We start from the raw sequence: 24,474 nt of genomic DNA, 5'->3' as shown, positions 1-24,474 counted from the left end.
ACACTTTCTTCCTTGCTAGTTTTTTTGGGTGGGCAGTCTATACCATCTTCAGACTGAATGTGCATTGTGCCCATGAGTGCTGTGTTCTTGTTCTAGGAGCTGAAGGAGACCCGTGTTAGCGTTGGAGGCCATGGCTGACCACACTCCTCCTTTGGAGCCCAGCCCTCGGATCAGCGGTGACCTGTCCCTCCTGGCCCCCCCTCCGCCACCCTCCATGGTCAATGGAGATGGAGCTCAGCAGGTAACAAGAAACACTCAGATGGTGAGGAGGTGCAGAGGGTGGGGGAGACCGATTCAACTATAGGGTTGGGTGGGGCTAGAAAACCTGTGTGACAATGTCAGTTGCTAAGTTTCTCTTAGCCTGACACTGAAGATGCCTCCTTAACAATAGAAAGAATTCCACTAAGGTTTGGTAGCTTTCCAAAGGTTTTTGCACTGTGTTTCAGGTTTGTGTGCAGGTGAGACTGAAGTGGGGGAGAAACTCAGTTCACACATCCAAGTTGTATCTGCTACTTCTGAATATACATAAATATTCAGGATTGTCACCAAAAGCCCAACTGTTAAAATTTCACTGATCAGGTAAACTTACAATTGGCTAGCTAGTTTCAAGATTTCTCTTCTTGCGGAGAAATTCTGTTTACATACAGTATGAGCTCACTTCTAAGCCTGGTGTTTTTTTTTTACTAAAGTTCATTTTCAAGCTTGGACAACAATTGTCGCAGTCACGTGGTTGGAATAGCTTGTGAATTTGCCAGATTTTAAGTGAGAGAGTTTCATTGTCGTGCAGCTTTTTAAGTCCCGTATTCATGGTTGGTGATTGGTTGTATAGCATTTCCCTTCCTTGTCAGTTCCTTGTTAGTAGGTTGTTATCTTTGGATTCTTGATTGCTGACCCTCCAGTACCAGTCCAGATGGGTCCGACCTCTATACCCTCCTCTGCTGTACAGGATCTCTCATAGCTGTAACATAACATAACCATGAGACCACCATGTGCCCCAGCCAACCCACTGCTTAACCATTAAAGGGCCAGCAACCCAGGGTCACAGTCAGGCAGATCTAGATGTTAATCCATCACTTAGCCTTATGGTGTTCGGCAGATAAGCAGGAATGTGCTTTATACACAATGTATGGTGTGGAGATGACAGAGCAGAGTTACGGGGCTGTGAATTATCTTCCAAATGACTTCACTCACACCTTCTGCACATTAGTACTGGAGCTCTCTGTTATCTGGCACTGTTTCTTGCAAAATTTCTCATTTAACTTACTAATGAACATTCTTGGTATCTTATATTTCCACATGTAAGATCCACAGCTTTTTTAAACTGTTCCATTTAAGGTGATAATTAGATCAGTTACGGACTTAAGAGGAGAGCTGGATAGTAAAACTGTACAAACAGCAGCCCTACAGGTCTAGAAATGGACATCCCCAATTTTACACAGATGAATTTTACCTTTGTACATCACTAATATAATGAAATTAGTACATTCTTTCATCAGATTCTCATAAGTAAAGAGCTGATGAAAGCCTTAAATAAAGTTGGAGCACTAACCGCAAACATGAGGGCTTTACCCCTGGTCAAGCTAGAACAATAGTCTCATTAATGTACAGGTTTTCTCAAGGCTGTTGCATCTGTGTTTCTATAAAATAACCTGAAACAGTTTTTTTTTAAAGTATATGACAGGTTTTCTCAAGGCTGTTGCATCTGTGTTTCTATAAAATAACCTGAAACAGTTTTTTTTTAAAGTATATGACGACATGCTTGGAAATTGATGAAGAAGTATTGAAGAGAGTGAGTAAAATATATCATTGTGGGCTTCATGATGTTTTTTGGTGAATGTAGATCTTGTTTAAGCCTGATGGGTGGCTTTTCACTTCTGTCCCCATCTGTAGAGGATTTATTAAAACTACAGGGAGAAACCATTAACACTTAATAGCTTTCTGCAGTCTGGCAATGAAGCTGCTGAGGGTGAAAGTCTATTAAAAGTTAAGTCAATAAAAAGAAAATAATCTCCATACTCATCCCATCATCATTACTTCTGAACAGAGATACTTGAATCTACAAGAGAAAGAATAAAGAGGTTTATCTTCAAAAGCAACCAATCTCCAATACAAGAGCACAGCCCTGAGATTGTGTGATTCTGCAGTTTAACATAGGACAGTATGTATTCACGATGTAGGCTGAGTAAAAATAAGAGTCTCCTATTCATTAAAATCCCACTCTAGGGTCATTGCTGACGTAAGAGCACAAATAGACTGGGTTTGACGTGCTTATAGCATTTCAAGCACAGGCTACAAAAAACCACACCAGGGAAAGAATAGCTTCCACTCAGGTTTTTTTTTAAAAGGAGGGCAGCCTTGATGTTAATTTTCATTCAAGCGCACTGAAAAGCGTCAAAACAAGTAAATAAAGACGTCACTGCTAGCAAGCTCTCTCTGATTTTTTTTCAAAGGTTATAAGTATATTCTGTAAAGAACTGCATTGTTTTTTGCCATAATTTTAACATCTTATACTCCAGAAGCCATGCAGTAGGGGGACTGGCTCTTTTGAAGTTGGTCCCAGAGATGACAGTCCTGTGTCTCAATCATGCATCATATTAATTGAGGACAGGTATCGATCGTGATCATCATCACAAGTACTGTACACAGCTATTAAAATGAATAAGTCTATTAATATGTCACTTTGTCATCCTCATGGAGTGTGGTTGTAAAGACTTCAAGCACTAGTGCACTGGCCAAATTTTCTCCTTTTCTGTGACATATGGAACTGTGCATACAGACAGTCCATTATACGTCTTGGTTGGGGGCCAGAAAGTTGAGATGTATAGCTTAACAATGTATAACAGGTCATTGTTCCCAAAAGAGAAATACAGAGAGTTCAGGACCATAAGAGTGTAAACGTTGCCTATGCGCCTTCAAAGTGTGTGTGGGGGGGAGGCTCTTCCCATAGGAATTAATGCAATAAAGTCAGGTTAGGGACCACAAGTTACGGGGTGTGGCTAAATGAATAAAGTGGGTTCTGTTATAAGTCCAGGTTACATTCCTAAATAATTAAACTACTCATAAACAATAATATATTTAGCTTGGAATATGTATAGACATGAGTATATATGTTTAATGTACCTATACACTTTAAAAATGAATAAATAGAATTAGATAACATTACTAACTGCTATCGATTTGTGGTCTTGTCAAAACCAACAAAATAATTTGCTGCTTCAGGGAAGGTATTTTTTCCCCCACGCACTGTTCATGCTTTTAAAGTTAAGAGGCTACACCTTAATCCACTAGTTGGATTTGAGATGTATTATGTGGTGGTAAGAGCTCAATTTAAATGTTTAATGTTGGGGTGATTCACAATCTAAGTCAAGTGTAACAGCAGTGTGTACATGAAGAATTTTTTAATGTTCAGTTTTGCTCTTCACTATTTTTTTTCATTTCTGAAGGAAAATCCATGAACCCGCCTACGTTGCTGGCATTTGGTGCCTTGAAAAGCAACATACGTGCGGGGATTTTTGTGGAGGGAATTGTCGAGTTCCTTATTTCATCCACAATGTATGTGTGAAATGCTCTGTACCAGGGCAACTTAAAATGGGGTGCGCACATGATTTAAGTTAAAGGTTTAAATATTATGCAGTGTTGAAAGATTGTGTGCTCTGGAAATGCATTGTTCCCCATAACAATAGTGAATTCAGTTTGCTATTTTTCACAGTATATTCAAGCAATATGTATTTAAGATTAAAAGGTGAATATGAGGCAAAATGTAATCTTTAATGTCTGGATATTTCTGTGCATACATGCATTAAATGTTTAAAAATAATAGCACTTTTTGTATTCCATCACCCCTTTTGGGTGAGCAGTCAAGTATATCAAAGTAGTATAAAACTTTGGTTGCAAGTCCTTTATGCACAAAATAACTGCATGAAGTCTGCAACCCACTAACATCACCAAACACTTGGCTTGCTCTTTTGAGATGCTTTCCCAAGCCTTTGCTGCATCCATTTTTAGTTGCTGTTTGTTCTGAGGGATTTCTGACTTCAGTCTCCTTTTCAGCAAGTGAAATGCATGCCCGATTGGATTAAAATCAGGAGATTGACTTGGCCAGTCTCAGACTTTCAAAACTGTAAGGTGAGTTTGGCGACTCTGCAGGAATCTTTAGATGCCAGCGTGACTGCAGTTGCATTATGGGAATGATAGTACTTTTGATGTGTCAAAAGGGAGGGGGCGTGAATGTGACTGTTAGACTCATACAGAGAAGAAATGAAAATCAGTTCAAAGCTAATTTGAAATTCTTCTGCTGATGCAAGGAACTGTGCCTGTGGAACATTATGGTCTTCTGTGCACAGCAGGGAGGAGGTGTAAACATTGTTGTGAAACCACGTGGGATTTCAAGTGGGTCTTGCTGAGGTGGAAACAAGTGACTAAGCCTTTGTTTATCCTTATAGTGCCTGTCAGCCAGTCTGGATTCTTGTCATTGCAAAGTTATCTCCTCGAGTATGTTTTTCCTTCTTATACACCTTGTTCACTGCGGGCCTTCCTTATCCCTGTTGGCATAGTTCTATCTTTACTTGCACTGTTTTTTTATAGCCAAATAAGGTTTATCATTTCAAGTCTTAACCCACTGAATTCTACATGTGCCACATCCCACTTGAGTTTATATTTGCTAAAAAGTTCAAAAGGAGGGTGAGTACTTCAGGCAGAAGCCATTCTGGGGGTGAGCAGGATCACACAGCTCTCCCTGCTGCTCCTGTCATGGGGTTCATCACAGGAGTGCAGCACTGAGGAGCACTGGCTAGCAAGTCTTCTAAATGGCATGACCACAGACGAGCTCTTTGAGGCCAGTCCTCTACTGCAGGATGAAGGGCTTAACAAAAGGGGGGTTTCACCCCAAGTGTGAATTTTGTTTTCCCCACAAGCATGTCTACAAAAGGCCTAACTTCATATTTTAAAATGCCTCTTTGGAGAAAAATCCCCCCCTCTGTCACATTAGCCGTCATCGCCAAAATCCTTTTTTTTTTACTGCCGCATCATGGCTTTCCTACAGGTTCCGAGTATGGCTGTGCTGACCTTTTTGTAGTTCAAGCACAGGGTTACAAATCTCTTCCTGCTTTGTACCCCACTAGTATCCCCTGCCCGGCACTGCAGTGTCCCTTAAATGGCCACTACAACTGACGCTCCGATGTGTTTTTCTTAGTAAAAGCTGGTCTTTTGTAACTGGACAGTAGTGCCATGAAAATTTAAAGTGTCATTATTAATGCAGTAGAATTCCTGCCTGAGGTCCTTTTCTTTTTGCTGTCTTGCAGTCTTCTTGGGTTGCCATGGTAATGATCTCTGTCATACCCATTGCAGGAGTACAGTATTGGTTAATGGAGTGCGGTGTTTTACTTTGCCTTCCATTGATCGTGTCATTGTTTTGCTGTGCTCGGGGCCTTTACCAGGACCACACCTGTACCCTGTCTCAGTGGAAACAACAGAAGGTCTGGGGCTCTGTGACAAAGCCAGGCAGAACTCTTCCCTAGTGCCAAGTAAGAAATGTTGCAGTCTGTGTTTTTCTAGGCAGTTTTTTTGTCTGAACCCCAGACCCAACAAGCAGGCAAATATTGATGCCTGTTTTACCTGCTTTGGGTTGTTTGGAGCAGGTGGTGGTGATTTGTCACCTTTGTATCATTTTACATTTAAAAATTGATGTAGCAGCACATTATAGCTAAGGGTAGCTGTTAACTGAATTTAAGTTAAATAGTTCAAATTCTATGAATGTGTGGGCCTGGTTAGTTCAAATGATGAATTCAATACAAGACTTTGGTTTGGAACTCAGATACAGTAGATCCTCTTAACACAGATATTGCAGATGTGAGATGGGCTTGTCAGTATACAACCAGGTTTCCCCTAGTTAAGTATCACCAGAGAGGCAGTTGGAATGGGATCAGCAAGGATTTACTCCAATGTCCACCCAGTGGGAGCTGCCAGGACACTGTGATCTCTGACTTATTTAAGAGAGATACACCGCCCCTAAAGGAGATTGGAAGTACAAGTGAAAGAATGGCATTGTAGTTCTCACAGGGTTTAATTGAACTTCTTTATGTGAAACACAGTTCAAATCTCTGGTAATTTCCATATCACAGTGTCTTGTTATAGTAACAAATACTATGAGCAATAACATTTTAACATTTAACACTGTCAAATAAAACAAGAAAAACAAGCTTTCAAATTAGTAGAGAGCAAGACTTTGAATAACAGGACAAGTTTATCTATAAGGTCTCTAATAAAAACTATTGTGATTGTCGGAGAACATAGGAAATCTTTCTTTGTATTAATAAACAGGACCTAAGTTTTACATAGTGTAACAGTGACATTTCCAATTCCGGATGAAAACCATTTAATTATTACTTCTCATATTGGACTAAATTACCATTTCTCAGATGCAACTAAACAGCTGTTGTTTTTTTGTGTGACCACAACAGTATCTTCAGAATCATTGTTCAGGCACTTTTGAATATGTTGTAAAATGTTTTTGATGCTGGATACTTTCTCTCTGGAGATAGCCCTAGGGAGACAACTGAAATGCAAACATTTTGTTGCAATGATGCGTTTCTTTTGAAGCGCAATACAGGGAAAAGAAATAGCTGTTTAATCAATGTTTGTTGCTTTTTGTAATAGTGCAGTCCTTGTATACCAAGACAGTTCACATATATTATCTGCAATTTTGTACTGGGACATTTCTGTGTAGCTCTTAAGGCTTAGTGTCACTCTCCTTGAACCAAAGCATTGTGCTTCTCATCAGGAATCAGTGGCTCTGTTTTGTAGACAAAAAAAAAAAGACTGTAATATGGTTTGTAAATTATCATAGAAATTATCGCAGTTGCTCTTGAACTTAGACCCTCCTTTCTCTACAACCACTGAGAAAACATGCGTATGACACATCTCTGAAACTTGACTGTTCTTTAGCTGCGGAGGCAAGTGTGTGTGTGGAGGGGGATTACTAGCCTCACGATCTGGCTGGGCAGCTTTTCCTTTATGTCGGTTTAATAAATCTCAGTATTTACTGTGTGGGCTTGCAGGACTCCCGGGTCGTATTTACCTGCTGTTCGACTGACAGGTATAATAGCTACTATCCACTGACAGGCAGCAAAGAGAACAAGAGACACCCCTGGGAGGGCTACAGGATCAGTGAATAAGAAGCACTGGGCTTTTAAGGCCTGTGCGATTCTCCGTGTGTCTGTTCGTTTGAGGATCTGGAGCTTGAACAGGTTTATTACCGTAATTGACTGCTTTTATGAACACTTTCCATGGCCAGGAGTTGGTATTACAGACCTCTAATCTCACTCTTCACGTTTTGTAGCAACTTCTTCCATTATTGAGGCTAACGGAACTTTTTTTTGCTTCAACTCAATTTGCTTTTGGGTTTCCAATTTCAAATGCATTCCAGTGTCTTACTTAGCCTTTTGTGTTAAGTTTGTGAAAATCTGTACTTTCTTTGGCTTCATTTGTACCATCAAATTCTGTGTTATTTATTGGAAATTCTTTTGGTCTTGTACTGTTTAAAAAACATCATCAAGACCTCATTCTTGGTTTTGGGGACACTCTGGGTTTTGTTTCAGCAATGTTTCTCTAAATTTCTTAAGCTTAGTCAATCCTTTCATAAAACTAATGGTTTAATTGATCAAATGGTTTTCGGCTGTTAAAAGTTGTGAATGGGGTTAAAAAAATAAAAAATCCATGCGGTATTGGTTATATCTTCTTTGATGTATTTTTTTTCTGTATACTGCATTACGATTTTAAACAAATGACACTATACAAAATGTGCATTAAGGGTTATTTCATTCAGACTTTCAGTCTGTTCAACTGTAATTATTTACGTATTGAAAGTTATTTGACAAGAACAAAATAAATCATTAAACAGAAAAGTCTGGGGACAGACCAAACTTATCAGAGTTGTTTGTTCGTTACCTTGGCAGCTGTACAGGTCCATCAGGGTGTTTTAGAAACCCAGGTATGGTGTAGTAAACAGTTAAATAAGATCATATTTAGGAACAGAAGAAAAATGATATCATAGAAGGGCCTATTCAGAACATTTTATTCTTTTGGTTGCTAGTAAACCATTTCATTTCAGTGTTCATCTGCAACATCATAAAACAGAGACATTTTACATTTTTAGTTCTGAACAACCCCGCTATGCTGAGGCAATGTCAGGAACCCAGATGTCTCTTAGAAAGGAAAACAGTGCAGAAGAGATTCTCTTTTAAGCATAGTACCGTAATTAGACTGAGCATCAGAAGAACCTTATCACTTGGTGTGTTTTTAGAAACATTAAGTATACCACTTTGGACATTGATGTTTGGAACCTTACTTACTGCCTTTCCTGTAAGTTCAACCTGATGTGACACTATTCCAATAGGGCAGAGAAGGTCCTCATGCTGCTCATCTTTCTTGCAAGGTGAGATTGTGATAGTTACGCCATGCATGCCCCCGATCACCAGACTTGAGCCCCACTGAACATTAAGGAAACAAGCTGAGACCACGAGATCTTAAGTTCAGAAACAACGTGTTTATCCCACAAGATGATGTCTGTGACCTGATGCAAAAAGATTTTTTTCTTTCAAGAAAATGGCCATGCACTTGCAGCCCAAAAAATACATTTTACATATTTGTTATAATTTTGTGAGTTTATTGCAGTGATGTTTCGTTTCATACTTGGTTAATGTGATCGTTAATGTTGATGTGATCAAACTGTTTGTGTCTTTGATCAGCACAGATCCCAGCAGCTAGCTGTTACAGTGTTGTAAAGATTTTTATTTTATCTAGGCACCTGCCGTGTGTTCTTTTGTTTCGTGTTGCCTGTGGTCATTAAAGAATTAGTATGTGCTGGAAATCAAAGTATGAATCACCGCTAAAATTTCAATCCAGTGATGCGAGAAGACTTTGTCATGTGTAGTTTTAGTTGTACAGAAGTGTCAGATCACTGTTAATCCCACAAAAGGGTTATGGTAAGTCAGAAAAGCACCCTGCAACATTAACGTTGACCTTTAAAAAGTCTGCTTAATATTAAAATATAAAAACCTTTGTGCACAGCAAGCTGTTAGGCCATTTCGGTCTTCCTTTTTTATACTTGGTGAAGCTGATAGGGGTCAGCAGAAGCTTGCTGAGTAAAGGGGACCAGACAACAGTTACTCCTGTGAGATTCCCTATCGTACCTTGGGCAGCTGAGAGATGGCGTTCCACCAGAGTTTAACCTATAAACCTAGAGCTTCCTCTGTAAAACTCAGCTCCCACCATAAACCACAGTCTTGCCAAACCATCAGCCCACCACTCACAGATCATTTGTATTTCCCGGTAAGAACATTCTACTTTTGTCTGGGAGACCACATTGACTTCGGATTTGAAAATACCGATTCTTCTTCCCTCCCTTCAGACTTGCCACTGAAATGTTCCTGTGCAAGTCAGAATATATAGATCAGGGTAGAAGGACAACATCAGCAAACAGCAGAGATGCCACTTCCAAGCTCCCATACTGAATATTGTGCATTCCTTATGTGTCTTAATAATCCTGTCCATGGATCTTACAATCAGTAGCAGGAAAAACACACCCTTGGCAGAGTTCAAACAGGCTTAATGCCCAAAATACAAGCACAGCATTCAAAGAGTAGAGTTGATACCACACAAGAAGTTACTTAAATTCTGTTTAAGAAGCTCAATAACTTGGCTTTTTTTGAGACAATGAGAGACTTTGAGCAGTCCTAGGAAAAGAAAGAGTTCAAACAAAATGCTATAAAAATAACAGCAGATATTTAGTCCTGTGAGTCTTTTTTGCTTGCTTTTCACAAATGTAGTGTGAAGAATTAGAGTATTATTATAAGAAGTACCCTTGAAATAATGGGTACAGACTTTGCATCAAGACAACAGGTATACAAGATCAGTATAAATGACAGTGTAAATATTTAAAAAGTACGTGAACAGATTTTTAGGAACTGATGGCTGCGTGTTCATTTTTCACATCATTCACAGTCAGCCAGATGAAATTTGAGTATAGTCACGATTACTTGTGACTGGTGAAAAAGATGAACATGTTTTCTTCCACAAGAAAAGAAAAAGTAAAACTGTGTGTCAAGTAACTAGAGTAAACAATTGCCATCCAAGACCAGTTATTGTCTCTCTCACTCACAGATAACATTGCTAGCTGGGCTTTTGACGTCATTGGCCTAATTTGTGGGCCGATTAACAAAAAAAAAACATTGCGTGCCATTTCTCCCTAATTTAGGTCAGTGAGTTTGACAAAAGCATACTTGCTCCTTCTACGTCTTTGGATATCACACGCTGCTCCCTATCAGACTCGAACACCAAGGGGCTCAAAAAGAACGTTCTCAAAGCAAATGTCCCTGGGGTCAGATGCACAGCAAGGGTTACTTTGATACTGCCAAGGCACATACAGTGCATTCAAACTAAACGGCAAAGGGAACCAAACAATCAGGTTACGTGAGGAGTAAAGAAATTCCACTGATTATGTGCTGCATCTTCAGAATGCGTGCTATTTGCTTATATGAATGAAGGAACTTTTGAACCTGAAGATATTTTTGATCTGAAATTTTTAATTTTGAGAATACTCCAAGCTAAAATCCTTGACCTGTTTAGCTAATTCTGCATTTCCTAGTGATCCAGAGGATCTTTTTGCATAGCTATATTGTCATTATACACCTGCTAGTATTGACCTTTTCTCTTCTTGTGCTGGGACTTTGGTCAGCTGCAATCCAGTCATTTAAACTACTCTTTCATACATTGCTTAAATATCCCATGTTGTGCTAAAAAGTTTAATTTGGTTACCTGACTATTTGACATTAATATAACGGTGTTGGCCGATTCTAGATCATATGCATATAAGTGGGCCAGGCAGTCCATTTCTCTCCAGAATTTCTAAGCATAAGTTGTGTTATGCTTTCTATGAGTTGTGTTATGCTTTCTAAGCATAACACAACTCTTGTGTTCCAGCACCCTTTTAAAAGTGTTGGAATCTGAAAGCTAGAAAACTCTTAAATACATATTTACCTGTTATCTAATTCTCATTCCCAATTTAATATTGTAAGGTAGATCCATGGGTAGGTAAGTTGCTCCAAGCAGCCTTAAAAGATTGACTGATTTGAAACTTTGGTAGGTAAATTGCTTTCTGGTTTCCGGTCTGCATCTGAAACATGGTCTAGATTAATGGACCTTGTTAATGTCTAGTGTGATGCAGGAAAAGATACTGTATATTTGTAGAACCACTGCACTTACATGCTTGAGTGCAGTGGTCTGAGGCAGTGAGCTGGATCCAAGAGCAGGTGAGGTAGTCAGTAAGCAGTGAGCCTGAGCAGCAGACGAACAACCAGAAAAAACACGGTTCAAAGATGTAGTAAAAAAAAAAACAAGCAGGGGCTGTAGGCAGGAGGACTCGAGGTCACAGTACCGGGGAAGTTAGTGAGTGAAGTTGTAGAGAGCAAAACCAAGTTTAAAACCAATAAAACAGTTCAGAGAAAACTCCATAAGCAAGGTCCAACGAAGAACGCTCAAGAAGGTACACAAGGTACACACACTGAGAATGCTAAGAAAAGGAAATTAATCTGAGTGTCATAGTAGTGCAGAGCAGCTTTTAAATAGCCAGGTGGAACTGATCACCTACTGGATGTCATTGTCACAGCAACCCATTGAGTGACCAGTGTGCTGGTTGCTGTGGTGATTATAGTGCAGTTTCCAATTCTCTAATATGACCATCATATTAAGTAGTGTAGCAGATTATCTGTTCAGGTTGCTAGTCTTCTGTAGACAAATCAACCTGATATTTCAACCCTTCCCTCCCTAGTTTGATCCTAAACCTTAGCTATGCAACTTTCCCTGTCTTTTTGAGTTCTCTTTGGCCAGGGGTCATCTCGATCAGGGTAGTTTTCTTGACAGTCTGACACTGCAACCATTGCCATTTTAATTTTTTTTTGCAATAAGGGAACTCTTCTGTCTCATAGAAGTATTGTTACATGTCTTATGTCTGAGTATCCTCATGATTCCTTGATATGTGAATGTATCTGTCTAGAGAATGCTCCAGAGTTAACTGGTGTTTGGTTCAGCTCAGCCAACACATTGAACCAAGCCAATGGAAAGTATCCTGCAGTGGGGAACACATGCTCAGAAGCTTTGCTGACCTCTACTGCTGCTGCTTCTTTTTGACGCTGGTGTGTCCAGACATTTAGGGAAAAATGAAGTGGGGGTATTCAATCCAGTTTGTGAGTTGATTGCTGGTAGGCTATTGGCCTAAAATTCTCATCAACTTAAGGTTTTACACGTTACTGTGTACATTTTACTTTTGTGGTTTGAAATGCTCTCATCATTGCTAAATACTTTCTAACCCCATAATATGAAAATAGTGTTGCAGTTCCCCTTTAAGTCCACAAAAACAAAAAAGGACTTTTCAGTTTAGATGTAAAATGTAGCGTATTGAGTTTCAGCCTGTGAGGAAAAGGCATAGTCCTGATAAAGATAGTACACTGGTGCTTTTGGTGCCATTGGAAACGGTCATGCCAAGTGTCGAGTCCCCTACTCCTCAATGCCTCATACAGAAAATAAAGGATATTGTATATCTGTAGAGAAGACATGGTTTATTTTTGACAGATTGTGAACTATCAACTTGTCAGCAGACCGAATATTAATCAATAGCACAACAGGTGTTACTCTGATCAGTCCAGGACAACTTAAGTTATATTATAGAAAAATGTCTAGATATATGGTCATCCTTGATACTGTAGTGCAGTAGTGGGAAACAGAAGTTCACTGTCTGTACCTGCATATGATAAGTAACATCCATTTGTTAATAAGAATATCATGAATATCCCTAGTCTTTTTTTTTGTTTGTTTTAAGCCATGTCTTGTCAAAATTCTAGGCTTTTGTTCAGTTGTTCGAAGGCACCTGATATTTCCCTCCTCACGTGGCACTTTGCTTATCCTTTGTCAAAGGTGCTGTTGTGACCCGAGCGGATATTAACAGTAACTCGTTTGCCTTGTCCTGGGGGCTATTGATGACCATATAAATAGAAGGTACTGGGGCGTGAGCTCTGAATGAGAGAGCGAGCGAGGGAGGGAGAGAGAGCACTGCATAGCAGTACACGTCAGCCGACAAGCGTAGATGGATTTGGCTCAGTCTGAACAATTCATGTGGAAGTAGAGCTCCTGATACCTCTGGGAAACCTGTTACCTTTTCTTTCTCTCTTTTTTTCTCTCACCGTCTTTGGTTTTCTTTAATAGCCTCTGGCTGCTATTGGTAGAAGAAAGGAGGGGGAAACATAAGCGTTTTTACTGCGTTAGTGAAGAAGGCTTTTTCCCCCCCCTGAAGTGATTGACATTGATAGTTTTATCTAGCTGCAGATGCGGCTGCAGCTATTTGTTGACTCAGTTGCCATAGAGACGCAACATATTCATGTGCGCTAGCTGGGGAAGATGCACTGTACACGGGGCTAATTTAATAGGAGAGGCTCGGCTTGAAGCTCTGCGCTGTAAGTGATGGCTCCTATGATAATTGGCTGTACCTGCGGCATCCCATCTCCACATGTCATGTAAATGAGGAATGTTTCAGGAGGAACTCCGGGCGTGATTCTTTTTTACTTTGGTGTGGGGGCTCGGAGAAGTCAGGCCTGATGCCTTCGATCCTGGGTCGGATTGCCTCGTTGCTTTGTGAGCGGGAGAGGTTGGGTCCTCCTGTGTGTTGTGACTGCTGAAGCCCTGAGCTGCCTTTCCTGCCTGTAGTAAAAGCATCTGAATGAAACCAAGTGATGCGGGCGACAGTAAGTGGCTGTTTTCTTCAATGTGCTGTTTTTTTTTTCCCCGTGCGTATCTGTTTCTCTTAACATCGAGTGGACATCAGTTGAGAGCTGAGGTTGGAGCTGGCCTGCTGAAGAAATTGTAGGAATTAATGAGCTAGTGACATGGCTTGAGGAAAAAAAAAATCGGCAAAACAGAAACCACAGATGGGGGAACAGCTTAAATTTAAATTAGACAAGACCTCATTCACTTCAACCCTCACACACACACGCCCAGAACAGAGACACGCTCATCCCTGCTCACAGAGTGGGAGCTGCAGATGCCCTGTGGCACAACAAACCCCCTCACCAGCCTTGCTCTTCATCTTCATGAATGGGGATTCTGATGGAGAGCCTGGTGCCGTTGTCAGCGCAGGAGGAAAACTGCTGGATGTTGTGTGAAGTCAGATACTTCACTGTAGCTTTCCGACAGAAAGCGGAGGTAGAATTTGATGCCTTTCAGTTATTTTGTTGGTGTGTGCCAGGGTTGCCTTTGTGTTAGTGAAAACAGTTAGGGAAAGCATTAATAGCCCCAGAGCAGCAGCCAGAAAAAATGACCTTTCATTTTAAGTTTCTGTAGAAGAGCAAATTTTGTTGCATTAATAGTACACTGTATTACTTTACTCTTCTAACAGTAGTCTGCCTAATTTAATCAATTTAAGTTCATTTTTGCTGCAACTGCTTCTAAAAGGATAAAGGGATTTTGCACAGGAAGAGGGCTTCGATTCAAGTGTAGCAGATGTTGACTGAGTCTCCTTAGTAGAAGATTAATGCGGTGCTAATAGCTCATTAGCAATCTGCTTTCTCATTCAGGATCCGTCTATTGTGTGGCGTTTTTTTTAAATGTGGTCGTTGGAGAGGAAGTGCATGCTGTTTGCTAATCCAGGCTTTATTGCAAGGGGCAGGAAGAACTGAAACATTGATTTTTTTAGTCATTTGAACAATACCCAGTGCCCAGTTTCCTTTTAAAGTTAAAAATGGCGTCTTATAAATCTGAAGTTTAGCAGATTTAAAACTGTCCTGCAACATCTTTTGATCTGTCAAAGTGTTAGGCTTTATATGCTAATTAGTATGGTGGTTACAATGAAGTGCTGTTAGCAAGAGGTTCCTGGTTCAAAACCTTGCTTTGACACACTGAACCATTTTCCAAACCTACATGGAAGACCAGGGCACAGATGTCCACCCTTATTACTACATAATGTTAAAATTTGTTTATCACTAACATAGCAAACAACTGCAGGAGAGCTTCCAGCAGTACACTGGCGTTTACTATGACAAATCAGTTTTTTTCATCTTTAACATATTCCTAGATAACAAATTGTCCAGTATTGTAAGGTGTTGCTTACCCATGCAAAGGCAGCCTGTATGTCCAACTGTTACAATAATTGTCTGTCAAAATAAAAGCAATATTTAGGGCTTTTTGATATAGCCCTATAATTTGATATGGAATATAAGAAAAGTTACAAATGAGAGGAGGACATTCAGCCCATAAAGTAGCTCAAAGCAAATATATCTTAGGTTAATATCCAGCTGTTTTCTTTAACGACTAGTGTATCAGCTTCCCTCAACTCTTTGTGTAATTTGTGTAGCTGTCTCTGTAGTTCAATTTTGAGGCATCTGTTTTTTTCTCCAAAGTCCATTGGGTTGACATTGTTTGTTTTCTTGCAGTCTTCTTCAAGTAGTCTGTTTAAGACTAAAAAGGTTCAGATCCATCAGCCTTTCAGTGGTGAACATTCTCTCTTTTTCCTTTGGAAAGCACATCAATATTCACAAGGTTACTTTTCTCTGGACTGATTCCAGAGCAGCAATATCTAATATATACAGTATTTACTGTAGTTTAATTGTACAGCAAATTCTAAATTATGCCTTACTAGTTAATTTACAATTTTAGCAGAGTATCCTCCATCCATCCATTTTCGAATCACTTTATCCAATACAGGGGCTCAGGGGAGTTAGTCTATCCTGGCAAGAAACGGGGGAAAAAGCAGGATGCACACTGGATGGGACACCAGTCCATCACGGTGAACACAGACAAAAGCACAGACACACACTCGCTCACACCAGGCCCCATTTTCCCAGAAGTCAGTTAACCTACGTGTATGTCTTTGGACTGGGGGAAGAAACCCCTAAAATACGAGAACATACAAACACCACAAAGAGGCAACTAACTGATGCTGCATTATTCTGCCCTACAGAATATCCTTTGATTTCCATTTTTTGCTTTTAACCATATATACTTACATTCTTTTTGCCTTTTTATTGCTTCCTCACATTGTCTAGATCATGTAAATGATGTGTCAACATAAATGTTTTTTTTCCAAAAAGTATTTTGTTTAAATTCTGGATTTCCTATCTTTTGCAAGATTTTTCTAAGTAATCTTGAATTTTGTTTGCAGGTTCTAGTGTTTATCAATCCTCCTATTACAGACCATGTACTGTACATACTTCACTGGTTTTCGAACTGTACCCGAGTAGTGGTTCTAATACTGACCCCTGGAGTACTCCACTAATTGCAAGCGTGTCTCTTTGAATACCTTCTGCTTGCAATTTTCTGTGATTCTAAATCCTCTTTGTGTCCATTATTGTAGTTACTTGTTCACTAACACGTAAGGCCCCAATTTAAAAAAATAATCTGTAGATTTGGTCAAAGAACCTCAAGCAAAGACGTACAACATGTTGGCTTGGTGAAATCAAGAGTAAGATTGAATTTACATGTTAATTGATTGGATCTGGGCTGTCTGATTAATAGACGTGGGGCTGCACACGAGAAGGATCTGTTGCCCTGGAGCCTGGTTTCCAGTAGAGAAAGAAGTCTTGAATCAACACTTCACGGGTTAAGAGCTGACTGTATCAATTAACATGGACCAATGCGGAGATAATTTAGTTAGAACTATTTTTTGGGATTACTTGGCTTATGGGTCTATAAGAAGGAATAATGATGCAATTTTATAGTTTTATAGTACTGCAGTTATGCAGTCTTGTCACACCATCATCACTAAACTTAATTTTGATCATTGCATCTGAACTCAAGGACTATTGAGACATTTTTCTTATTACTAAAGTCATTATTGTTCTGCATTTTTATTTCTTAAAAATAGAAAAAAATGAGTGGAATTTGTAACAAAGTATAGTGAGATCAAGCTGTGTCATCTCTGTAAACCATCATATGAGTGAGCACACTAAGGCAGCTTGTGGTGCTCTGTGCAGAGACTGGCGTAGCTACAATTCTGTGTAAATAGTAGCATTAGTGTACTAACACATGCCTAATCCATTTTTTCTTTGTGAAACATTAGGTATGATTTGTTTATTAATGACTGAAACACAACTACTTTGGTAGTTTTGGGGCTAACAAAAAATAGTTAATGGTGTTAATTAAATTTAGTTGATTGTTACTTAATGATGACTTCTAAAATAGTCATTGAGTCCTCTGACTCATAACTTGCTTATGTTTTAGTCAAAGTATTTGTATCCTATGTTAAGAACTTAGGGTACTTCAAGTGTCTGACTCTTTTTAAAGGATTATAGTTTATCAACTGTACTGTTATACTGTTTAGATCTGTTGCAAGGGCAGTTCTTGAGTACTTATCAAGAAGATAGGAGGGTGTAGAGTTTGTATGCACTCCCCACATTCATGATTCGTTCGGGTGCTCTGGTTTCTTCCCATAGTCCAGAAACCTATTGGCAGGTTAATTGGATTCTAGGAGAATTGGCCTTAGGTGTGTGAGTGTCTGGTGCCCTGTCCAAGGTTTATCCTGCCCTGCTCCCCTTGTTTGCCTGGGTAGGCTCTGGCTCCCCCATGACCCTGAATTGGAAATAAATGGTTCCCAGGGTCACTCTTTTAATATAGTGGGTTTGGCACTCTTTGGGGCTTTGTAGGTATGGTAGGTAGTGTGAGGTAATTTGTCCATACTTGAGAATTCAGCTGTTGAATGTGCTGTCTTAGCTGATGTATATTCTGACAGAAGTAAATAGTGCTCACTAGGATGGTAGCTCTGTCAGTAATTAATTATACATTCACATGATAATAGTTTCACTTATGGTAGAGTTCATAATTTTAAGACAATTTTAAGTGTTTGTAGTAAATACAGCTCTAAATAGGCAGAACTGTTATGATGTGTTGGTGCCTCAACACCAATGTGTTTGTCCCCAGAAGAGCTGTATATGTCCTGCCCGGTATATACCATGAATCACAGGCTTGAAATATATTTCCTTTTAGCTTTTCGATTTATTAAAACTGATGAGTAGAAAAGTTTTGACCTCTTCCTGTGAGTAAAAGCATCAGACGGTAATCTTGAAAGTCTTCCCAGAAAAGTGTCTCAATTTCTTCGAGGTGAAGCTATAGATGGCGCAGCTGGAGTTTTCAGAAGGGCAAAATTAGCTAAGCTTGTTCATTTCTTGACAACCAGTGAAATTATGCATTGAATAAGGTTTTGTGTCGTACACTTTATCATCTTAATGCTATGAACAATGCTATATAGATCTAGCACAAATTTAAGCAATCCTATATGAAATTAAAGGTTATTTTTATATATTAAAATTGATACGTAGTTGTACATCTGCAGCTGGAATATCTGCATCTCCTTATGATTATGTAAAATGTATTTGCATACAATCATAGGAAGATGCAGAGCCTTTAGTAATAACTGTCATATTAATTGACTGCATCGCTCCTGTTTTGTTGTCATTCTAGCTGTCATTTACACTAGAAGATTTATGTTATCATCTAGGAATGAAACTTCTACCAGTTTTACAAGAATTGTAATATCACCTTACAGAAAGCCCCTATTGATATATTCAGTTTTCTGCAGCATCTAATATATAGTTTTTCGCAAAGTGGAATCATATTTCAATTTCTGAAAGACATGTATAACTGTCCAAAAAACTGGCATGAATAAGAACCTGTTGCCAAGCCATGGTGACAATTTCTGATTAGTGATCTATAAGGATCTCCAATACAAGCCAACATCAGATGTTAGATACCTTGTTTTGTGTTAGTTTGCTGGAAAGTAGAAATATTAGTATGCGCAATTTGCCTTTTTGCTTCAGCAGTGCAGTTGCACAATTGAATTCTAAACTGGATCTGAATTCCATGCAGTAAGTCTCATTTCCTCTCCCGCTGTGAAAACAGGGAGGGATCGGTCTTCCCCCAGCTGTATCCAGCTCTATAATTGCTTCATTAGTATTCCGAGGGTCTGCCTTACCTCTTCCCAGGGCTCTGTCTCCTTAGCTCTTCCGGACTAAAAGGGGGGCATGGACCACCATCAGCAACAGGATTCTCTTTCTCTCCCACGCAGATTGTCGGAGAACACTATGGGTTTATACAAAAGAGCATTCCCCCACCCACCCACTCCTCGTGAGCTCCACAAGTGTTTGGAAATTTCTAACCAGGGTGTGAAGACGTGCACGAATATGATACACCCACACAATGTGTAGCTGGAAACAGCCAGAGTTTTTTTAATTAAAAAAAAAAAACACAGCATAATTCTTTTCCTCCAAGTGGAAGACTCAAAGGAGACTTGCACTGTCACGTTTCTTATGTGCGTTTATTTAGAAGCGTTCATGGAAAAACCTTGGCATGTAGCTGTGTTTGGCTCACAGCTTCAGAGGGCTCCTTCTCACAGTCATGTGGAAGGTGCTTTTCTCGAAAGCTGCTTTTTGTGTATAGAATAGGGAATGAACTGCTGTTGCCAAGTTATTTGCCATTATGACCAGACCATAAGGCAGGTGGCAAAGGCCCATTTAAATCAAGTTCTTGGTCCAAGACTAAATGGATCAGTTCTTTTGGCCTGTCAGGCTAATCCTGTAGGACAGGATTAAGCTCAAAAATGTAAATGTTAGGTCTTCTTTGGATTGATTCTTACAGGTTTGTAATTTTGTGATCAAAGCTGTGAGCAATTCCAAATAAGGTCTTATGAATGTACTGTATAATTTGAACAAAACCTCCCTTGATTAAAATTCCCTTGTTTTTATTCAACAAGCACACGTCCATTGAATTTGCTTACTGCTGTTCAGTCATTTCTTTTTTCTTGTCCACATTCCCGGGAAGAGCAAATGGCTAAATGTTGTTCATAGGTTTGCTTTTTTAAGTTCATCACTGCTCCTTTGATATGTATAATAAATATTCCTACTGCTTGCATGTAATATAATGTGTTTTTTCAACATTCTTTTTAATTTTCCAAGCATTTTAAATGTCTTGAATGGAATATTTTTGTTTCCTTAGTTTCTGCTATAAAGGAATACACTATCTAGTAAAATGGGCAAAATTGGACAGAAAAGTGTGCGTAAAACACTAACCTGTGATACCATAATTAATTCATCTCATGTGGAGATGTCTCCCATATCATCGCTCTTTCTTTTGTCATTGTTCTAACTAATTTTCCTATCACTGCAGTGCACTTCTTTAAATTTGTAGTTTTAAGTTTAGACTTCTGTATGTAACCTTACCAGAAGTTGTAAGTAAATATAAATGTGCCATGTGTTCTATTTGTATTCATTTGATGCATCAAACAAATAAATCAGATTAGGACTTGCCCATTTTCCCCTGTAGTTCTGTGAGTATGTAGATCTGGGCTGGGCTGTCCAGACCTGGTCCTGGTGCTGGTGTGTCTGTACGTGTTCTGGGTCTCATTAAAACAGCAACACCTGCATAACTGTTAAGCCAGTGATAATCTGATTTACATTGATAAGAAGAGATAAGAAATCAGTTTATTAGCCATATACAATTTCTTGCATTAGGAATTTGTCTTTTCATATACCCCAGCTTGCTCTCCACAAGACACACAGGCACACAGACAAGGAGAGAGAAGCTTGGGGTCAGAGCGCAGGGTCAGCCATTTATATGGCACCTCTGGAGCGGCTGGGGTGTTAAGGGTCTTGCTCAGGGGCCCAACGGAGTAGGGGTCCTCTGCTGGCCACAGGATTTGAACCGGCAGCCTTCCAGTCACAGGTGTAGATCCTTAGCCACAGTGCCACCACTCTGCAAAGAGCAAAAGGGTGAGCTGGAATGAAAACATGCTGACACACCACTCCAATCCTCAGGGACCAGGATTTCCTTTCTGCAGTAGTCAAGTTCTATTGCTTCCAGAACGTGGAAGACCTCGACTCCTTGCAGCATGGTTAGGACCTACTCAAACCCTTGTGTGTTTAGAAAGGGGACTAGAGTAGACTAGAAGTTCTCTGTGAACAGGCAACCTCCTGTAGAATTAAAGTTGAGGTCCACACTTTCTCCCCCGTGTTATTTAGTATCAGGTGATACTTCCCCTCTTCAGGCAAAAGCTTATGTTCCAGACGTTATATAACATGTTACAAATCTGCACTCTCAGAAAACAAGGCTGGTTTTTATTTCTATTTGTATATGCAGGATCTGGAGGCATGTTGAGTGTGGCAATATTTCCCATTCCAAATTCAGCAGAAAACTAGCTACTGTTACTTTGTAGATGCCATAATCAGGTGGATAGGTAACCTGGAACCTCTACCTCAAGTCAGCTGTGAACCTCTGAAATGACTCTGAGGGATGTAAACTGTCCAGTCATTTGCATTCACCCCAATATTTCATTTTGCTTTTAAACCCATGCACAGGTTGTTGTTTTAAGACTGGCTGCATACCCCCTTTCTCATTAAAATCCTTTGTCAGAAGCAGATCTGCTCCTAAAAATGATAGAAGTGTAATTCTAATTTCCTTTTACATTCTGGTACAAAAATTGTAGTTACGAATACTACAGACTGGAAACAGACCACTCAACATTATATCGGTGATTCGGATTTTTGGGACTCCGTCTTTATAACGGAGCACACACATAATCAATTAAACATGTCAAATTCACTCTTAAAAAAATGTTTTGTTAATTGGAATCGTCTCTCTCCCCTCTCCAGGTGATCTTAGTGCAGGTGAACCCCGGCGAATCCTTCACGATACGACGCGAGGATGGTCACATCCAGTGTATCACAGGTAGGCCTACCCCCCGTCCTTCACAAGCCAGTCACTACCAGTGATTACACACAGAAAATACATGTTTTTTAACGCCGTGGGATTTTGTGTTGGTTTTCAGTTTCTTATTTTATAGGAGGTTTGTTATTTGGGAAGAAAAATAAAAGCCCAAAAACTGAAACTGGTAATCTCTTTGCTCTTCTGACATGTTTCAAGTTAGTTCCCTTGGAAATGATTCCTACACAGATCCGTAATTTGTCTGCTGTCACTTTGCAGTATGGAGTAGGTAGCTATCTTTTTTTTCTTTAAAAAATGGAATTATAAAATTATTTAATTTTTTAAGGGGATTGGGAATGTACTTTGTTCCGGCATGCCCATTAGAACGATCCTCTGGATGGTAATAGTGAAGAATGAAAACTGTTTTTGTTGAAGCTGAGTTAATGCTGAAAGAGTGTCATGTCCGTGGTTTGAGCCTTTGTTCATGTGCTCCTTTAATTTCATTTGTTATACATGAATGGAGACGTCTGTCTCTGAATCAGCTGAATCTGTTCTGGGGTAGCGATTGTTAATTATTTTGATTTGTGCGGTCTGTTCAGAATCATAAATGCTACATTATTGTTTATAGGTGAAAGCACGTTGCTATAAGTGTGTTCATGTTTACTATTTTTTAAATGCCCGGAGACTAAGCAACCTTTTTTCTTTATCTTATTGGAGCTTCCTGTGCAGTGGTCAAATGCCGCTCATTGCGAAGTTACTGTCTTTGTGTTGTAAATGAGTGACAGCCATGTACTTTACATTATTTAGATTAATTCAACTTAAATAAATGATTGATGTGGAAAAACTGAAGATAAATGGTATGATGTAAACAAAGAACCAGAACATTCCTAGGAAAATTGAGAGACATGATGCTTAACTTTACGTCAACTGACATTGAGCCGTTGAATTTATTGACTGTTGTACCGAGACGATTAGACTACTTTACTAATTTTTCAATACACTTCCACCTAGTTTCCATTTGTGCCCTCTGGTTCATGTTCCTCATTTGAAATAAGAAACTGTTGTTTATTATTATTAGTGCAAACACAAACATTGATAGAATTCCTCAGTGCGTTGGAGTTCAATTCCTGGTTAAGCTTTGCATGTGTTTAGGTGGATCTTAATTAAATGAGTTGTGAAGTATTAGTAAGTATTCTCTTCCCAATCACTGAGGTTGAGTGAATCAATTTAAATTGTGTAAATAAACCTGGTAATCCACAAAGTCATTTGTGATTTCCTACAGAAAAATACCATACAACATCAAAACCAGAGGTCATTATTCAAGTTCTCCTTATTCTATGTTTGCTAATAGATAATTTATCTGTAGACGAAAGTTTGGTCTAAAGGACTATTGGTGTGAAAAAGTGTATTTTTTTTCTCTACATTTACCTTCACCTCTTTTTCAAGTCTAATCCTGTGGTCTGAGTTTATTATTGGTTCTGGTGGTGATGTTTATACTGGTGGTAATATTGATTCATTGTTTTTGTGGAGCAGTCACCAGTACTGCACATGATAGTATGAGGAAACAGATAAGAAGGATGGTTGCAACAAAATCAGGAAGAGAGAGAATTGTATCATGTTCACACTTAAGATATTGATTAGGGATCTTTATCGAGTTGAGAGGTCATCTGCCCTCTACAGTGGTTTCATTATCTATGAAAGAACCTGCATCTGGCTTAGATTATTGCATTTGCTTATTAGTTTCAACTAAAAACCATACATCACAGCTATAATGCAGCAAACCTTATAAATATTGGGCATGTGTGCCTCCTCAAAAGCAAAAGCATAGATGTAGGAGGGCTTTGGCTGTTTTTTTATGATCCTGTTTCAGTTCTCGATGGGTTAAGCTTGTTTCTGTGGGCTTCTTGATCTCAGCAAGATCCTGCGATGATGGTTTATAAGGTTTGAGTCAGGGCTGTATAGTCTGAACCTGTACCCCTCCTCCTCCTCCTCGCCTGGGCACCAAACTCATTATCAGTAAACTAAGCGAATAGAAGCTGTTCAGGTCTTTCTGTTCTGCAGACTGGAAACAACGCCATGAAAGAAGCCTGCTCTTGAGTGCCGGAGGTAACAAGCCTGTCAGCATGTTCTCATCTCCCTGACGCTGATGGAGGATGAGTCACTGAACAGAGCGAAGTGACACAGGGAGACAGAGAGAGAATGTTTTCTGTTGAACTGTTCGGTGGGGGTGCAGGAGAACGCAGTCTCAAAGAGAGACAAAAACTGCACCATTTCAGCAGTAATATCATTCTTGATATCATGAATTTAGAATGAAACTATCTCTCTACAGCATGTGCATGTATTAAATATTCCTGTTTGTAATGGTGAGGTTTCAGAAAAGGATGCTGATGAAGGAAAAGTTTTAAGGATGCCACAGTGTACTATTTATATGATGATAACCACAGTAGCAAAATTACAGCCTGTCGTACTTCTATCTTCTATCTTACTATGGTTCAGAACCTTTTTACATATTTTGCTTGCAATATGTTTAATGAATTAGATTACCCATCCATCCATTTTCTAGCTGTTTCTTCCAAGTTAGAGTCTGGGGTTATATCCTAGGCCAACAAGTAATGGATACAAGGCAGAGTACACCCTGGGTAGGATGTCAGTCAGTCCATCGCAGGGCATAATAGCTGGTTTTCCTAGAAACTACTTAACTAGTATGTCTTTGGACAGTGGGAGGAAACCAGAGCACCTGGAGGA

General features: G+C 39.4%; 1 protein-coding gene across 11 annotated transcripts in view; it reads left to right on the top strand.

Moving 5' to 3' along the window:
- The window catches only part of fndc3a (fibronectin type III domain containing 3A), a 120,199-nt gene that overhangs the window by 28,011 nt on the left and 67,714 nt on the right, over window positions 1-24,474 (top strand). For 5 of the 11 annotated variants that reach the window (XM_069190201.1, XM_015341894.2, XM_015341893.2 and 2 more), the window contains 4 exons: window positions 97-241; window positions 4,051-4,125; window positions 21,678-21,753; window positions 23,791-23,835. In XM_069190201.1, coding sequence (XP_069046302.1) covers window positions 131-241; window positions 4,051-4,125; window positions 21,678-21,753; window positions 23,791-23,835 — 307 coding nt within the window. In that variant the 5' untranslated portion in view covers window positions 97-130. Of the gene's footprint in view, window positions 1-96; window positions 263-4,050; window positions 4,126-13,309; window positions 13,791-21,677; window positions 21,754-23,790; window positions 23,836-24,474 lie in introns of those variants that run through there. The other 6 variants (XM_015341899.2, XM_015341900.2, XM_015341897.2 and 3 more) reach the window with 6 other exon arrangements.

Source organism: Lepisosteus oculatus, chromosome 5 (genome assembly GCF_040954835.1).
Source record: "Lepisosteus oculatus isolate fLepOcu1 chromosome 5, fLepOcu1.hap2, whole genome shotgun sequence".
Classification (NCBI taxonomy): Eukaryota; Metazoa; Chordata; class Actinopteri; order Semionotiformes; family Lepisosteidae; genus Lepisosteus; species Lepisosteus oculatus.
This window is presented reverse-complemented; position numbering and strand designations above follow the sequence as displayed.